Source organism: Protopterus annectens, chromosome 11.part0 (genome assembly GCF_019279795.1).
Source record: "Protopterus annectens isolate FY-2018-M chromosome 11.part0, PAN1.0, whole genome shotgun sequence".
NCBI lineage: Eukaryota > Metazoa > Chordata > Ceratodontiformes > Protopteridae > Protopterus > Protopterus annectens.
The window spans coordinates 1060770697-1060787804 of NC_056745.1; the positions used below are offsets into that span (position 1 = coordinate 1060770697).

General features: G+C 35.5%; 1 protein-coding gene across 17 annotated transcripts in view; it reads left to right on the forward strand.

The window, feature by feature from the left end:
- Positions 1-2348: 2348 nt before the first annotated feature.
- LOC122815694 (mucin-19-like) overlaps positions 2349-17108 on the forward strand; it is a 505085-nt gene continuing 490325 nt past the window's right edge. For 16 of the 17 annotated variants that reach the window (XM_044088400.1, XM_044088403.1, XM_044088404.1 and 13 more), the window contains exon 1: positions 2353-2433. In XM_044088400.1, coding sequence (XP_043944335.1) covers positions 2385-2433 — 49 coding nt within the window. In that variant the 5' untranslated portion in view covers positions 2353-2384. Of the gene's footprint in view, positions 2434-17108 lie in introns of all 17 variants that reach the window. The other variant, XM_044088394.1, reaches the window with a different exon arrangement.

A 17108-nucleotide genomic window follows, 5' to 3' on the forward strand; every position in this document is an offset into this window, starting at 1 on the left:
TTAATTCCTTCTTCATCAACTCTGTTAAAAAAGTTAACTAAATGTGACAACACCTCCCTCTTCCCTTCTGATCCCCTTCCCTCTACCAATTCCATCCAGTTTTGTCTTCAACCTGTCCCTACTTCATCAAATCTCTTCTTACCAAACTGCAAACCTGCTCCCCCTCTGCTGACAACTTACCTCCTCTGTTCCTTAAACTTGCAGCTAACTCTGTTGCATATTCAGTCTCCCTATTAGTAAACAGGTCTATTCAAGAGAACAGAGTCCCTGAAATCTGGAAAAGGTCCCATGTCATACCCTTCCACAAAAGTGGCAATTCAGCTGAATCAACTAACTACAGACCTATCACCATACTATCACCATTATCCAAAATTCTAGAAAAATGTATTCATAACCAGCTTCTCAAACACATCATACAAGACAACCTGCTAACACCCACCCAGCACAGTTTCTGTCCTCAACTCAGCACCACAGCACCTCTACAGCTCTCAGTTCATTTACATAGAATATTGCCAAAGCACGGGATCATAACAAACTAGTGTCACGCCTCTTCCTTGACCTAGCTAAACCCTTTGGCACTGTTTCCCATACCTTACTGCTGTCAAAACTTTTGTTCCTTAACCTCTCCTCTTCTGCTATACTATGGTTCCCCAGTTACCTCTCCAACAGATTCCAATATGTGAAATGGCTTTCCACCTCCTCTCCCTTCCTCCCAATCTAAACAGATCTCATCACTGCCTAGTCTCCTAAGTGTAACCTACACAGGACAGACCTACACCTCTTAGACATCTACAAACCCAGTAAAAATATTGGCAAACTTTTACACAGTCACTCTGTCACCAATGCGTGGAACAAACTTTCTCTTTCTCTAAGAACAAATGGCAATCTCCTTAACTTCAATAGACTTCTAAAGGACTTGTTTACTAATTCCTGGACCCTTCTTTGTCCCACTCTCACCTATACTATTACCTGTACTCTTCCACTTCTCCTCTGAGATTGCATACTTTACCACAACTACTCATTTAAGGTCTTTATGATATTCTACCAACTTTGAATTTCTCTCTGATAATAATTGTTAGATAGAATCTAACTTTTTATATTATATTTTATATGCGTACTATATATCATCGCTGTTTAAACCCCCAGTATTACTTTTGTAATCTAACATATTCATTTATAAGTTGTACTCTGTTTCTCCTGTGAATATACACGTGTATGTTAATATTGCATGATATTTTGTTTTTGTATTTGTTTATGTGTGAAGCTTTTCTCCTCAGGTCTCTGCTGAAAAAGGGGTCTGCAGCCCAGTCAGACTAACCCGGTTAACAAATGTCAAATAAATAAATAATAATAAATAAATATATATATATAAATTCTGCTATGTTTTTGCTGCTTGTTTAAGAGGACATAAAAAATGTAACTGATTGACCCACCACAGTTTGTGATTAAAATATATACTTGTATAAAATGTTGTCAGTAAAAGTGGATTTCAGGGATTATTTATTTATTTATGTTTTGCATATTGGAAGAAAAAAGTCAAATAGATACTTGTGAATCCCCAATAGCACAGCCATAAAGTAATTCTGTTATATACACAAATACGTCAACTGTCTTTTAGATGCTATGTGTTGGACTCCTTTCAAGTACAGAATTGTTGATATGGTTTCCTACAATTTGTAGTAAATAGTGCTACTGATAAGCTATTGCTTCTGTGCACAATACAGCTTGTGACACACTTCTCATTCAAACACATTGACATTTTCACAGTCTGGGTCGAAATCCTTCTGTTCTATTGAAATGTAGTGGCATGACATGAGAATAAAAAATAAAACTTCACATTGTAGTAATACTATGGGTGGTCAATTATCCACCTCAAGAAATAATGACTTAATAACAGTCATGTGTTTCAAGCCCAGCAGTTACCTTATAAGATCTGTTTGAGGGATGCCTTAGTTGTGTATTTAGTTGCAAGTATGTAAATTCTTTCAGGCTTCCACAGACTACAGAATATACAATAAAGCATGTTGTTAATTAAATGACACAAAACTGATATGACAAAAGAACGTACGGTATAATCTAAAAATCTAAATTTAATATAATAAACATAGCAAATTTTTTATTTTTTTATAAAACTAATTGGAACCTTTTTTCAAAGCATTAGCATATTCTTTCAATTACACAATGTGGTATATGTACAGAATATGTTTAAAATTGTGTTTGCTTTTTCAGAATCAATTCTGATGATGTCAGTATGATGAATGTTTGCTTCTCCAACTAGTTTCATGCACTGTGCAAACAAGGTGGTGAGTATAAAAAGGTACAAAGCATTTTATTTGAATAGTAAGTCTCTGTGCTGGTGAGACTTACACTTTCAGCCAACCATCATGAATTTAAACATATTAATTTTACTCTGGGCATTTTGCCTAAGCAAAGGTAAGCATTTCTTCTTATTAGCAGTTTGGATGTAGCACTGATATATATATATATATATATATATATATATATAATATATATATATATATATATATATATATATATATATATATATATTATCCTGATCAACTTTTACTAATTTAGATGGTTTAAATAATGTTTTAAAAGACATCATAAATGAAAGAAAGTATTTTTATTTTAGCCTATGCCAGTAATTTATGGAATCTTATTTTCTTTGTATTTCCAAGCATTTTTTTCTGACTTTTAAGTATATAACATTGAAATAATATTTCAGATGCTTCATTCTCTGAGTTAGTTCTCATTTTTGCATTTCTCTCTCTCTCTCTCTTTCTTTCTGCTGTGTATTCCGATGGTTATCTTTGTAGTACTATTGTCTTACAGAGCACGCACTCCAAAATACTGAAAACAAACGAACAGAATAATAATAAAAATAAGAAGGAAAAAAAAACTAAGCTCACATTATAGTTCAATTAATTTATTGCAGTGAATCAGAATGTGCAACACTTCCATTTGAGACAGTTTTGCATTTCTGCATCTCATTTACTTATTTGAAGTTTTAAAGCCATTCATCAGATTTTTAAGGAATAGGTAGATTCTAAATCTTTGCAAACTATATGAAAAGTTTTGTTTAATTTTAAAAATATTATTCTGACTTTTACTGACCAGCAATAGGGTATAGCTAAACTTGCTTCTAGATTAAAATTTAAAAAAGAAACAAAAATAAAATTAGATTCTACTTTATTTGCTACACAGATTGCAGAAAGAAGAAAATATAAAATATAATAACATGTCTAGTGAGGAAAATGTCAGTGATACATATAAAATGGAAAAAGGAAAAGAACATGTTCAATTTTTATCATGATAAAAACAAACAGAAAGAAAATGAATGGACATGTTAAAACCTATGATGATTAAATCATTACTGATTTTTTAAAGATTTGTTTATGCAACATAAGAATGACAATCGATATAGAAAAAGATTTATAACTCCAAATGATTCACCAAAAGCATAGGTCGAAAAGATACAACCTGGGATTCCTTAATTCCAACATAAAGTGTGCAACATTTTGATTGAACAGACAACACAAGCATAACTCACACCTTCTTCCTCCTAATTTTAGTTTTCTTACTGATATCCTTGAAGCCTTAAATATCACGGGGATTCATAAAGGTTATCACAAAGTAGATACTATATGTACACATAGTGTAATCATTCTGAGTGACTAAAAGGCACAAAAAGTATGGAAGGGATATTCTTGAATACCGATTTTGTATACTTACTGTGGGCGTTAGTGAATATGGCCTACAGTTTTTAAAAAAACTCTTGTTTCTTTTGCATCTTAACCTTTTCCATTTTCCTGTCCTCATCATTCACCTGGACATGTGTCCAACTATACCACTCCACTGCTAGAAAGCTAGTTCTAGAGCAGCTTCCACCTTCATTTGCTGAGGATACTTTATTATCCATTATGAGTGGCCAAATGTTATGTGAAACTTATAATGTTAATATTCAAGTTTCTTTATTCATATTTAAAATGCTGTTTCATATCCCTTTGTCAGACTATAAAAAGTACACATGATGCACCTGTCCTCTGTATTAGAAGCTTTGCAATGGATCCACAATCTTTTTCAAGAAAAGAGATTAAGCCTTGAGATTCTCACAAGACATACTCCTTGCAACAACCCACTGCTTGTGTCAGAATAGTGTGGTTCCTTGATTAACATGGCTAAAATAATGAGCCAGTTTGTTACTTTCTGCTTTCAATAACTACAAGTATTACTAAAAAACTAAAGTAATGCATTGTGAAAAATGCAGTACCATTTTCTTGAAAATATAACATCACATTAGGGGAAATGAGCAATAAACAAGAATCTTGGTTTGAATCCAACAGCCATTAGTTGTTTGCCATGTGGTAGCAATTTACTCAGCCACTTTCATCTGTCATATCTTGTAAGAAGATACAGCTTCTTAAACATTTCTTAAATTTAAAGAAAAAAGTAGGATCATAGCTTCATTACACAAGCATCTTACTCTGGAAAACTATGCAATTATACTTAAATCAGATTACATTATCCTAAGGTGGATTAGGAGTTTCATTGTAACTGCAGTCATTTTCGCTTGAAATGTGTTATTTAAAACCACATTCCTAGAAAAATGTTGCTTCACCTTTGCATTCCTGTAGCAGTAACCATTTGGGTATAGGATGCACTTTCTAAATCAATGTCTGTTCAGAAGTACCACATACAATTGTGCAGTCACAACAATCCAGTGCGTAACCTAACAATGATAAAACTAAGAAAACACCCCCAATAAAGAAGAAAAACAGAATACTGAAATGTTGTATATATCTAATCCTGAAGGCAACCAAGTGCAAACAAATTGTGATCACAGCAATGTTTTCTGCAGTTTCTGCACTTTCTAGGTCAGTTTGCCTTTAACATTTGGAGATTCTGCAGGTTAAAAGATTGTGCTATAGTTCCTCAATATCATAAGTCCATGTGAGAAAAGAACATATTAATTTCTACCACATCTGTAAAAATGACTAGTATTATATTTTCTGGAATGCAGGTTTTTTGTGTATCAATGTGTAAACAGAATTAGACACATGATACAGAAACTTATCTTGCCAATGTGTTGAGTATTGGGAACAGACATCTAGTTTATATACATTTTTATCTGAAAATGAGGTTAACATTAGAATGTGAATATGAGTATGCTTGTTATAGTTGGGTAGTGTGAGTAGTAGGTGGAATTCTAGAAAGTTGCACACCAAGCTACTCATGAGTAGGGCACTTTAACATTTTCAGTTGCAGTTAATGTATTATCAAATTACCCATTAATACTTGATGCATATTTGAGGAAAATGTTATATGATTATATAAAATTAATGTAAACGTCCTACACAATGCATTGACAGAAGTGGCATACAAAGGTGATATAAAATATTTCCTTCTATTCCCTGTAGGTAAGATGTTGTACAGTTAATGGAGGTACACTTTTATTAGAGTTGGGGTTAAAGGACAGTTGAGTTGTCCTATTACCGTTGTATTTTTGATGTATTAATTATTGTAGAAAAATTTGAGTCCTCGTTCTTTGAGGTACTTGGCTCCCTTTCTTCATTTTTAACTCAAGTTGTTTTGACAAACAGCACAAAGAACAATTGATGCAATTCACATCACATACATCGGAGATACATCTATTTGGTTCTCATATATCTAGACACAGAAGGGTAATAGAGATACCCTCAGCTACAGTTTGCATGTTGCCCATAACTTCTTGTCAGATACTTGTGTTATACAAAATCTACTAACATAAATCTATTTTAATGTGTATTCACAATACACCTTGATGCAGTGTAAGTTGCAAAGCAACACTTGCCTTTGATGCACAAGGTTGTGTATTCTATTCCCACACCAGCTAAATTGATTACTGTCACTGTGGTGTAGTATAAGGGGGGGGTGGTAATGCACTCCTTGGTCTGTTGTACTTCAGATGAAATGTTAGCTTAAGTGGATGCAAAAGATCCAATGGCATCTACTGAAAAGAGAAGGGAGAGCTCCCTAAATCCCTGGAAACATTTCCATTGTAGAATAAATATTACCTCAAGTCTCCCTTGAAAATAAGCTACTAGCCTAGTGGAACTATCCCAGTATTGCATTATATTATATTATATTATATTATATTATATTATATTATATTATATTATATTATATTATATATTATATTACATTTTATTATATTATATTATATTATATTATATTATATTACATGCACTCACTTTGCAAGAATATTAATATTGCCACCATAAATGAAATGAATATTGCGTGTAGTCAAAATAAAACTTTAAATTTAAGTGTAAATCTCACTTTTATTGCCAACCTAAGGATATTCTTGTATGAGGGTTGGAATATCATGGTAAACAACTTTTTAACAAGATGTAAAATGGCTTTTGTGGAAAATAAAATAAATACTACAGAACAGGTAGAGAATGACTGTGATCTTTCTGTATTTTAAACTAAGTCACAGGCAGTATAAACTAAACAACAATAGCATAATTACAACAAGCTAGCACATTACATATTATATTTGGCACAATAAATATAGGTATTTTCAATGTACGTTACACACATGCTGACCGCACAGTATAATTGTTCCATACAGGGAAGGTATACAGTACTTAAAGTTGTATATCTCTAAGCAGGAAATGCATAATATTAACTCAGATATCTGATATTATAAGAGCATTATTATAGCAATCTGATAAAGACTACTAGGTAATATGCATATTAATATTGGTGACATCCCTAAGATGTGTATCAACAGTAAACAGATTAATATCTCAGTCTCACTGTAAGGTTGTTTCTTCTATGTATTTACCCAGTAGAGGTACAGGTACACACAGACACACACACACACACACACACACACACACACACACACACACACACACACACACACACACACACACACACACACACACACACACACACACACACACACACACACACACACACACACACACACACACACACACACAACAAAAACACACAAAAATCTCTTTCTTTGCATATATCTATATATAAAATATACATATATTATCAATCAAGATGTGCACAAGAGTGAAAAAAATGGTGTATGAATTCTGAATACATAGTACACCAAAAGTGATTCAGCACCAGGATAGCTCAAGCTAACTCTGTATTGTCAAATAGAATAAATACATATATTCACTTTAATTAATTTACAGAGGTTATGTTATAAATAACAGGAAAAATACTCTGTTTAAAAATTAATCATATGCAACCACTAACTTGCAGCCTCAGAAATCCCTGCACTCGTGTCAATACAAATGCTCTGGAACAGCTTGCATACTCTCCCACTATGGGCTCAGATATCCTTGATATAGTACTCAAAAACATGGATGTGTGTTGCACCCTCCCAGCATGATGTCCTTATTGGTAAGACTGGATCATAAATCAGTCTACTTTGCAATAAACGTGATGGAAGAACCACCTTCAAAAACTAAAATACTAAAGAATTCTTCGAAGCAAAATTCCCTTCTATTAAAGGTCCCCTTAACCCCAAAAATATGGAAGCCTATGCAGAAGTATACACAAATGCCCTGTATAACCACTTAAACAACTGCATAGAAACAGCAGTACTTGACTGAAATAAACCCAGGTCTAGCCAGAAAAAAAGCCACCCTAGTGGACTCCTAGCATAAATAGACAACAAAACAGAAGGAAGAAATTCCTGTTTAGAAGCGAGTTTGCAGGTCACAAAAGACAAAAAGAAATCCCTCATTAGTCTCAAAAAGCAAATCAAGGAACTATTCAAGTCTTCAAAAGCTAAATACAAGACTAAAATAGCTTCCAAAGCAAAGGATAACTACAAAGCATTGTTTAAGGTTGTCCAAAATCTTAAGGGGAAACAAAAATATGCTGAGTTGGCTGTAGATGGCACTACCTATACTCAGCCAAAAGAAATAGCAAACTTGTTAGCAGATAAATTCTGCTCAGATTTCACCACCCTCATCACCCCCTAACTTTACTTTGCCCATTATTAGAAAAGAACAAGTCATGACTGTGTTCTCTAACTCTAGACTCAAAGCATCAATGGGCCCTGATCGAATCACAGGGTGCCTATTAAATAGCTTGAGACATGACCTAGCAGATCCATCTCTTTATTTTACCACAGTCTCTAGACAGGCATTGTCCCAGCAGAGTGTAGGATAGCAGCAATCATCCCTCCACACAAGAAGGGACCATCAACTGACCCAGGAAACTACTGACTCAAATGTTTAACTAGGCCTCGTATGCAAGCCTATGGAAAGGGTAATCATGAACCTGATAAACAATGACATAGGATATCTCCAGACTCTAGACCCAACGCAGTTTGGCTTCATCAAGGACATGTCCTGCCTGCTCAGTCTAGTAGACTAGTTTGAGAAGGTCACCAAGGCCAGGGATGAGAGTAACACAGTGCATATTGCCTACCCTGATCTGGACAAGACATTTGACACAATACTTCACTTAGGTATTACAGACAAACTTATAAAATTGAGCATAAGCCTTTACATCACCAGATGGATAGCCAAATGGCTCATGGATAGGACACGTTGTTAGAGTGGGACTATCCACATCCACATGAGTCCAGTCATCAGTGGAGTACTACAGAGCTCAGTGCTGGGCCCTCTTCTTTTTGGGATATACTTCCCAGAAGTCAAGGCAAATGTAGATGGCCTTTGGCTGACCAAGTTTGCTGAAGACTGCAAGCTGGGGATAGTCACGGACTCCTTACATGATGTTGATGTCCTACATACAGATCTGATGTAGACTAATGATTGCTGTCAGAGCCATGGCCTTAAACTAAAGGTGAAGAATTTCATAATAATACCCTTTGGGAAATCAAATACCCCTGGAAATTGCAAAATTGATAGCACCAATTAAAATAGGACCCAGTGGTGAGAGCTCTGGGTACTCAGATAGATAGTAATCTGAACTTTGACCACCATGTGCCCATTGTGGTGAGGAATTCCTTCTGTGTAGTTCAGCTTCTAAATAAGGGCATGGCATCCAGATCTAAGGCTGTCATAGTGCCACTGTAGTCAACCCCCATTAGACCAGAAATCAAATACAATGCACCTATGGCATGTACCTCACTAGGTACCTTCAACAGTTGGGAGCATCCTCAAAGGTTTCTCACCAAAAAAATACATGGCATAATCAACATGTCATATGTGTACCGATTAAACCCTACCACTGTATTCTGTTTCCTCCAGATTACTGAGGGTTGATCTGTTCCTGACCTATAAGGCAGTCTCTGACCCAGTCCTGATGGAAATGTTTAATATTCACAAAACTAACTGCAGGAGGGTTACCCACTCCAAGTCTCAACCTGTTCTCTGACATGAATAGATCATGCTGGAGAGACATATATGTGTCCCAGAGATTGTTCCTTCTCTGGAATAGGTTTCCTATTCACGTGAAACAGAGCCTTTCCCTGACCATCTTCAAGTGCAATCTGGACCAATGGATGGAAAATTGCAAATTCACTCCTGAGTTAGCACCCGTGTCCCTTATGAACAGACACAGTCTGTAAAAATAGTCAAAATCCTTCTCGCTGACCTGTCTATCCTTCCTCTAGGAATAGAAAATTGGGTAAAATCTGGGTAAAACTGGTTGGACTGGTAAAGACTATTGAGCATTAGCCTAGTAATCTCCTATGGCCCAATGACCCTATGAACCAAATGTCTCCATCTGCTGGTCAAATAATGCTAGTACAACCAGACTTAAAACAAGCGAAATAATTATTACTGCACATGAATTTATTATTTATAGATGGTTATTTGATGCTAGCTTAAATCAGCTCTGAAGTTTATAGTCTATGCATTTTCTTTTTTATCTATCATTAATGTTTTGAATGGGTGAATTTACCACCATAAACTCTATCAATCCCAATGAGAGAAAATGTGTTGCAATGTGTTTTAAATGTTTAAAAAGGGCACTTCTATTTAGTTCTAATGTCATTAACATGTAAAGTTATTCACTATTTCTAAGGCAGAGAAGGTTGACCATCATCCCACATTTGTTTAAATTTTGAACAAAACATCATCATGGTACATGTATTTTACCAGCATCTTCAAATGCTAGAAACTCATTAAAATATTGTCAGTTACAGAAGTACTACTCACTGAATAAAGTCAAATAACTTTTACTCTAAAACAGACATTTCTGTACTGTATTCATCACAAAAATGTCTACAAAATTACAATAATTTGTCTATACTGTTATGCCACTGGGGTCGTAAATATTAAGACCTATTACATTACCAAGAAAGTAATGTGATATCACACACAGCTCAGCTGTCACAAACAACAAAACAAGCATTATTTATTTATTTATTTTTTTGCATGGACAAGCCACCTTCTGTGCCTTGTATAGGTGTCTTCATCCACACAGCATCACTACATAAATGCACTAACTTTGTGATTATACAAGCATGGAAAAATGGCAACCATAGAGCAAACTAAAAACTGTTCTTGCATCCTGTCTGCAACATTCTGTGATACATTACAATATAGTCATGTGATTCACTATAAAAGCAAATCTAAAGCAGTCTTTCTGGTACCTCACTTGTCAGTCATACAAAGCCAATCAACACCCTGCATACTACAAACATCAATAATTTCAAAGATACACATCATAAAATGCCCAAATCAGTCAGCAATGAATTTCAGTGTTAATGGTCTTTTAACACACTGACATTTATAGAACTGCAACCAATAATTTGATAACCCCCTGTTTTACCATATAGATGCTTTTTTTGATTATCCCCAAAAATATAAAAAATTCCATTCCAGATGCATAAAACAGTGATAAAAAATTGCGCACATTCATCGGAAATCAATGTTTGGTTTATTTATTTTGAACTGCATTTATTGATTGGGAATGTCCAACTGAGAAGATTCCAATTGCAGTAGGGTCCCAGATTGCATAGCTCCAATAACTTAAACAGAAAACCGAATATATCATCTGAAATGAGCAAAACAAGCAAGCAATAATGCCCTCCATGGTGTATTTTAAAGTGTAATTAATGGCCGTCAAGAGGCCTCTACACCCCAGGAAGGACATTAATTACACATTTACATGGGTCCCAATTAATTTGACGAAACATTAGCTTGTTGAACTACAAAAGATTGACAGCTAAAGATCAAAACTTCCAAACCACGTATGATCAACTAAGCAAATTTTTTCCCATGGAAAGAATTTGCTTGGCCCTTGCACAAAACAAAATCTTTCAACCTGAATTAAATGGGGGACTTTGCCCCCCACTGCCCCTAACTAAATAGGGTCTATATTATAAGTTTGAAGTCTGAAAACTTCAAATCTCATATGATCGACTGCATATGACCGAGGTTTTCAAACACTGAACTTAAAATATAAACAAACTAAAAACAAAAGAACCTACCTGAATGCTCTATGCAGCGGGGCAAGCCCCCTGCACCCCCACACCCCCCGCTACTTAAATATACCAACTCCGAGATCGCACTACATTGAAGTGAAAGGAAATATTCCCTACGGCGATCTCCGCTAAAACGTTTGATGTTTGAAAACTTTGCTCATATGATGTCGATCATATGAGATTCAAAGCTTTCAAACCTTGAACTTGTGATATAAACCCACTAAATATACTAACTCCAATATCGCTCCACAATGAGGAAAGGACAAATTCCCATTAACGGCCAAGCAAATTCTTTCCCTGAGAAAAAATTTGCTTAGCTGGCCATTTGCGGTTTGGCTCTTTCGATCTTTAGCTGTTGATCTTTTTGCAGTTTGACAAGCTAAAGCTTCATCTAATTAATAGGGACTCATTAACACATGCCCTGGAGGGTATTATTGGGCTTAGAGAATGAGCTCTCTGTAAAAGTGTTGTGTTTTGTTATTTATTTTTGTTTTATTTTTTATAGTGCTTAAAAAATAATAACCAAGTAAAATGCAACAATTTTACATAGAGCCCATTCTGTCTCCCATACACACATACACAGTCTCTTTTGCTTTTACACGCATACATATACACAGACACAGTCTCCTCTGCTTTCGTACACACAGCCACTCACACATGATTAATCTCACTGTGAATCTCTCACATACAAAGGCTCCTCTGTTTTCATTTATTTATTTTATTTATTTATTTATTTATTTCCAGTTTGATAACCGGGGAAGTCCACTGGGCTCAGGGCGCCCGTTTTCAGTGGAGGCCCGGGGAGAAAAGCTCCGCATTACATACAGCTGATAAGCATTATACACTTGTAAAGTTATACATAGAATTATACCAGCATTTTAGATTTATACAGTTATATATAGAATTATGCATTTTAAGACAGAAGTTATTATACAGTTATACATAGATTTAAGCATATAGAAAACATAAGAATTGAGAGAGAAGGGCATTACATAGCAAGCATATGAAGTGGAAGAGCTATTAGCAAGGAGAGCGAGTAGCAGAGATTAGGATTGGAAAGTGTAAGCATTAATTACAGGAAGCTGTTCACGGATTTAGATTTATAATACAAGCTTTCACTCACACAAGACCGCTATCACTCTCACAATCTCTCTCACACACACACACAGTCTCCTCTACTTTCAAACATGCATTCAGTCACACAAGATCACTCTCACTTTCTCTCTCACTCTCTCGATCTCTTTCTCTCTCTCACACACACACACACACACACACTCACACACACACATACACACACACACACACACACACACACACACACACACACACACACACACACACACACACACACACACACAGTCTCTCTCCTTTTTTTTTTTTTTTTTTTTTTTTGTTTTACATTTTATGGTCACTAAACAGCAGAACCAGTACTTAGTGAACTTAAAACAATGGTGACTATTATTTATTTATTTTTTTTTAAGTCCGAGCTCCATGTCAGCTTGATACACTGCCATGAAGCGGTGGTCTCATTTGTCAGTAGGCATTACTTGTACATTCATACCCTGCTGGAGAATGTTCCTTCTCCAATCAGGGTGTGTTGTTGTCCAGTTTGTCCATTCTCTAATAATCATTAACTCATTCAGTATCTGATCAACTATTTAATCATAATCAGGGTTGCAGGTGAGTCTGAGCCTATGCCACAAGGTGGACATAAGGAAATGAAAATGATTCTGGATGGGGCCACAAACAACAAACTCAAAATTACACTACATGTACATCTACACACAGTTTGGGTGAATACCTTTGCTAAGTATAACAATCATAGCAAAAAGAACCAATGAGGCTAGAGTACAAACAACAAAGGACTAACTAGCTATTATAAATATGATGTACCAGTCTATCTAAGAATAATATATTTGGTAAAGTGGACAGTTTAGGTTATAAAGCGATGAATACTGGCACAATCACTAGTATTAGGATAATTATTACTTATAATAATAACTATTTAGATACTAGTTTATCAGTATACTTGACTAAACAACTAGCTATTTCTTCACTTATATCAAAACATTTACCTTATCACTCTCAATGTTATCATGTTCTACTACAAAATTTACACCACTGAACCTAGCTTATAGCACTATATCATCATAATATCAAGCACTCACATTCCCATGGGAGATATTACAAGTCTTCACTGCCTGTCACTTATTTACCTCTTGTTTAACAATTTCTCAGAGAGAAAGAACATGCATTCCTGTAATTCATACTCATCTTATTCAAAAGTGCAACTCATCCAGTTCAGATACAGCGAGTCGAGCTTCTCTCATTTAATGTGACACACGACTATATGAATTTCTCATTGATTAGACAACTGCTCACGTGAGTTCCTTGCCATTGTGTGCAAGTACATAGAGCAAGAACCTGCAATACAATGAACCAAAACACGCCAAAAGAATGTACCTGCTCACCGAGTACAAAACCACACACCACCAGGTCATTTGAAATGTGCCATAAACCTCTAGCACATAAATCAATATACACTGAGACCAAAAGTAAAGCCAAGGACTACAATAAAGGCAAAACAGCCTGCGAAGAGTTTCTGTTCATCACAGTCCACATAATACGCCAATGGAAATCCAAAAAAAAAAAAAAAAAAAAATAGTAAAAGCCAAAAGAGGCGATGGTTCTGGGAAATATTTAAAATATTAAGAATTTTAATGAAGCACCTGTACAACATCAAGCCATATACTAATGCCCTAGCTAAGTACCTTGAGACATGCAAAAATGGTTGTTTTACCTCCTTCATCCTTGAACAGGTCTTGAAAGATCCAAGAGTGGGTCAGTGGGAAAATAAGTTAACATACAGGAGCTATACTGGCAACGGTCCATAGCAGCCAACAATAAACCAGGCTTAAATGACCTAATCTCTATTACACCACTACTTAGGTTAAGATCAGCTAAGTTATGATACATTTGTAATAGTTTTATTTTTATAACATACATATAGGTGTATATTTTTGCATTAACTTTACTATTTCCTATTTTTCACGTTATTGGGCTTGTCAGATGTGATTTTTTATTGACTGTATTTGTTTTGTAAAATTTAAGTGCATTATCTTGTGCTTCCCTACTTCACAATGTTGCTTATTGCAATATCTCTTAAAGGTAAATCAGTTAGGACTGGAATATAGTTATTGGTTAATTGGTTAACTTTAACTTAATTGGGTCATGGCAATAGATAAAACTTAGGAGACTTCAGCCACAATATGGTTCTGAAGAAGTCCTATCTGATACACAGGACAAAAGTGCTCAGTTATATAAAACTGAACTGTATTTTTTTTTACAAAATGTTCATTATAGTTCTTAAAATTTTGAATATTTCCCAGTCCCACTGCCTCTTTTGCCTTTCACTATATTTTTGGATTTCCAATGTCATTTTTATGTGGTTGGTGAAATACTGAGACTCTTTACAGGCTGTTTTGCCTTTACTGTAGTGCCTAGTTTTACATTTGGTCTCAGTGTATATTGATTTACATGCTAGAGGTTTTCGGCACATTATAAATCATCTGGTGGTCTGTGGTTTTGTTCTTCATGAGCAGGTACGCTATTTTGGAGTATTTTGGTTCTTCATTTTAAACTTGTTTTTTCTGCTCCATACCCACTTGGACCAAGTTCTTAGGAACCTACAGTACAAGAAAAAGTCACACACATTCCCCTATCCCAAATAACTTAGCTCTAGATGGTTGTTATTGTTGATGTGACAACCTGACTCTTTCAGCAAAAATGGAAAAAGGGGTTGTGGATGGACGGATGTAAGCAAACAGGCTTGCATAGGCAGACAGACAGACACACTGACAGACAGTCAGATAGACAGACAGACATTCACACATCACACACACGCACACGAACACACACATACACACACACACACACACACACACACACACACACACACACACACACACACACACACGCACACACAAGCACACACACACACACACACACCCACACACACACACACACACACACACACACACACACACACACACACACACACACACACACACACACACAGACTCTCATATATACAACCACACATATATGTTCATATCTAGTGCCAGCAGACTCATCATTTACCTGTCCGCAACACCCAGAAATCTTTGCATGCAGTGGGCATAAAACACACACAAAAATCAACATATATGACCTCACAAAAAGCACTCAGGTATATACAATCACATGAATTACTGGCACGCTGTCCTAGTAACTACACAGACATGCATGCACACATGCCAGACTGTACACGATCAGCAATCTGAAGGAGAAGTTGCATTGATTCATTGCACACAGCTTCCCTACATACACTTATATATCAGTGCAGTACTCTGTGTGGATATTGTGAAGTATGGACATCTACGAATCACTGAACTATTTAAGAATCCTCAAGGAGTTGTACAATGGCCAAATTTAAATAGGCTATTCTCCCAAAATACTTATATTATGGTGTGACTCCACAAACTCTTGCTGCTGACTCTAGCAATACTTTTTTACTTAGTAGCAAGGGGTCTGTGAATAATGACCCCCTTATATACTGTGTAAAGCCATAGGTGCAACTTTGTATATTATACAATTTGTCTATGACTTCTAGTCTTGGATTTTGCTCATAAAAATGTAAGTACTATATATTGTTGGTTTGAAGACTTAATAAACTTCAATCAAAGAAATCCATCCATTTTCACCTGCAGTTTTAATTAGTAAGCAACTACAAAAAAGGGCAGCTTAAAGTGAAACTAATGTAAACCCATTAAGTACTGTTTTGCCTGAATATCCAAACATTTAATAGAGCCAAATACCGTAGAAGGTTGAGGTGTGGATGCAAAAGCTGTACACTTAGATTAATATTTGAAAGATGCAAATGGAATGAATGATGACACATAAAATCTTATTAGTCAAATGCAGAAATGAAAGATGTTATACAGAGGAAAGGACATGGAGAGAAAAACCTACCTTGGTAGTCACTAGTGTAAGCAAAATAAATACTCTGAGACGCTAGGTATGGTGCAGCCACTTTAGCTTCTTACTAGATAAACAAATACTTTTTATCTGCAATTTATTTTTAAAGTTTCATTCATTCGTTGAGTGCCAGTTTTTATATGCTTAAAAATTCTAAGTTTTTCTGTGCATTAAGCTACACAAAAAGCACAGCTTCTACTTCATGTCTCTGAACTTAGCACAGCAACTTAAATAGGGAGTGGGTATATTAAATGATTAAAAATCCAGCTATGTTAAGTCATAAGTAGACTCCCAACCTTTTCTCTTTATCTCACAAACATACACACACACACACACACACACACACACACACACACACACACACACACACACACACACACACACACACACACACAAGGTCCAAGGTCTCAGTAAAGATTAGATTAATTATCTTATATGTACGTACAAAATCAAGGGTGCTTCCTTTACAGTGATTTCATATTTTTTAATCTGAAAATATGGCAAGAAATAATGTGCATGTTGGTTTTCAAAAAAGTCTAATAATGCTGACAGCTCCATTATAAGAGACTGAGGACTCAAATCAAGGACCACACGATGAAGCATGTTAGCAGCTCATATAGTCTTCATCCTCTATAATAAATAGTTATCCAGTTATTTATCCATTTTCTGTTTG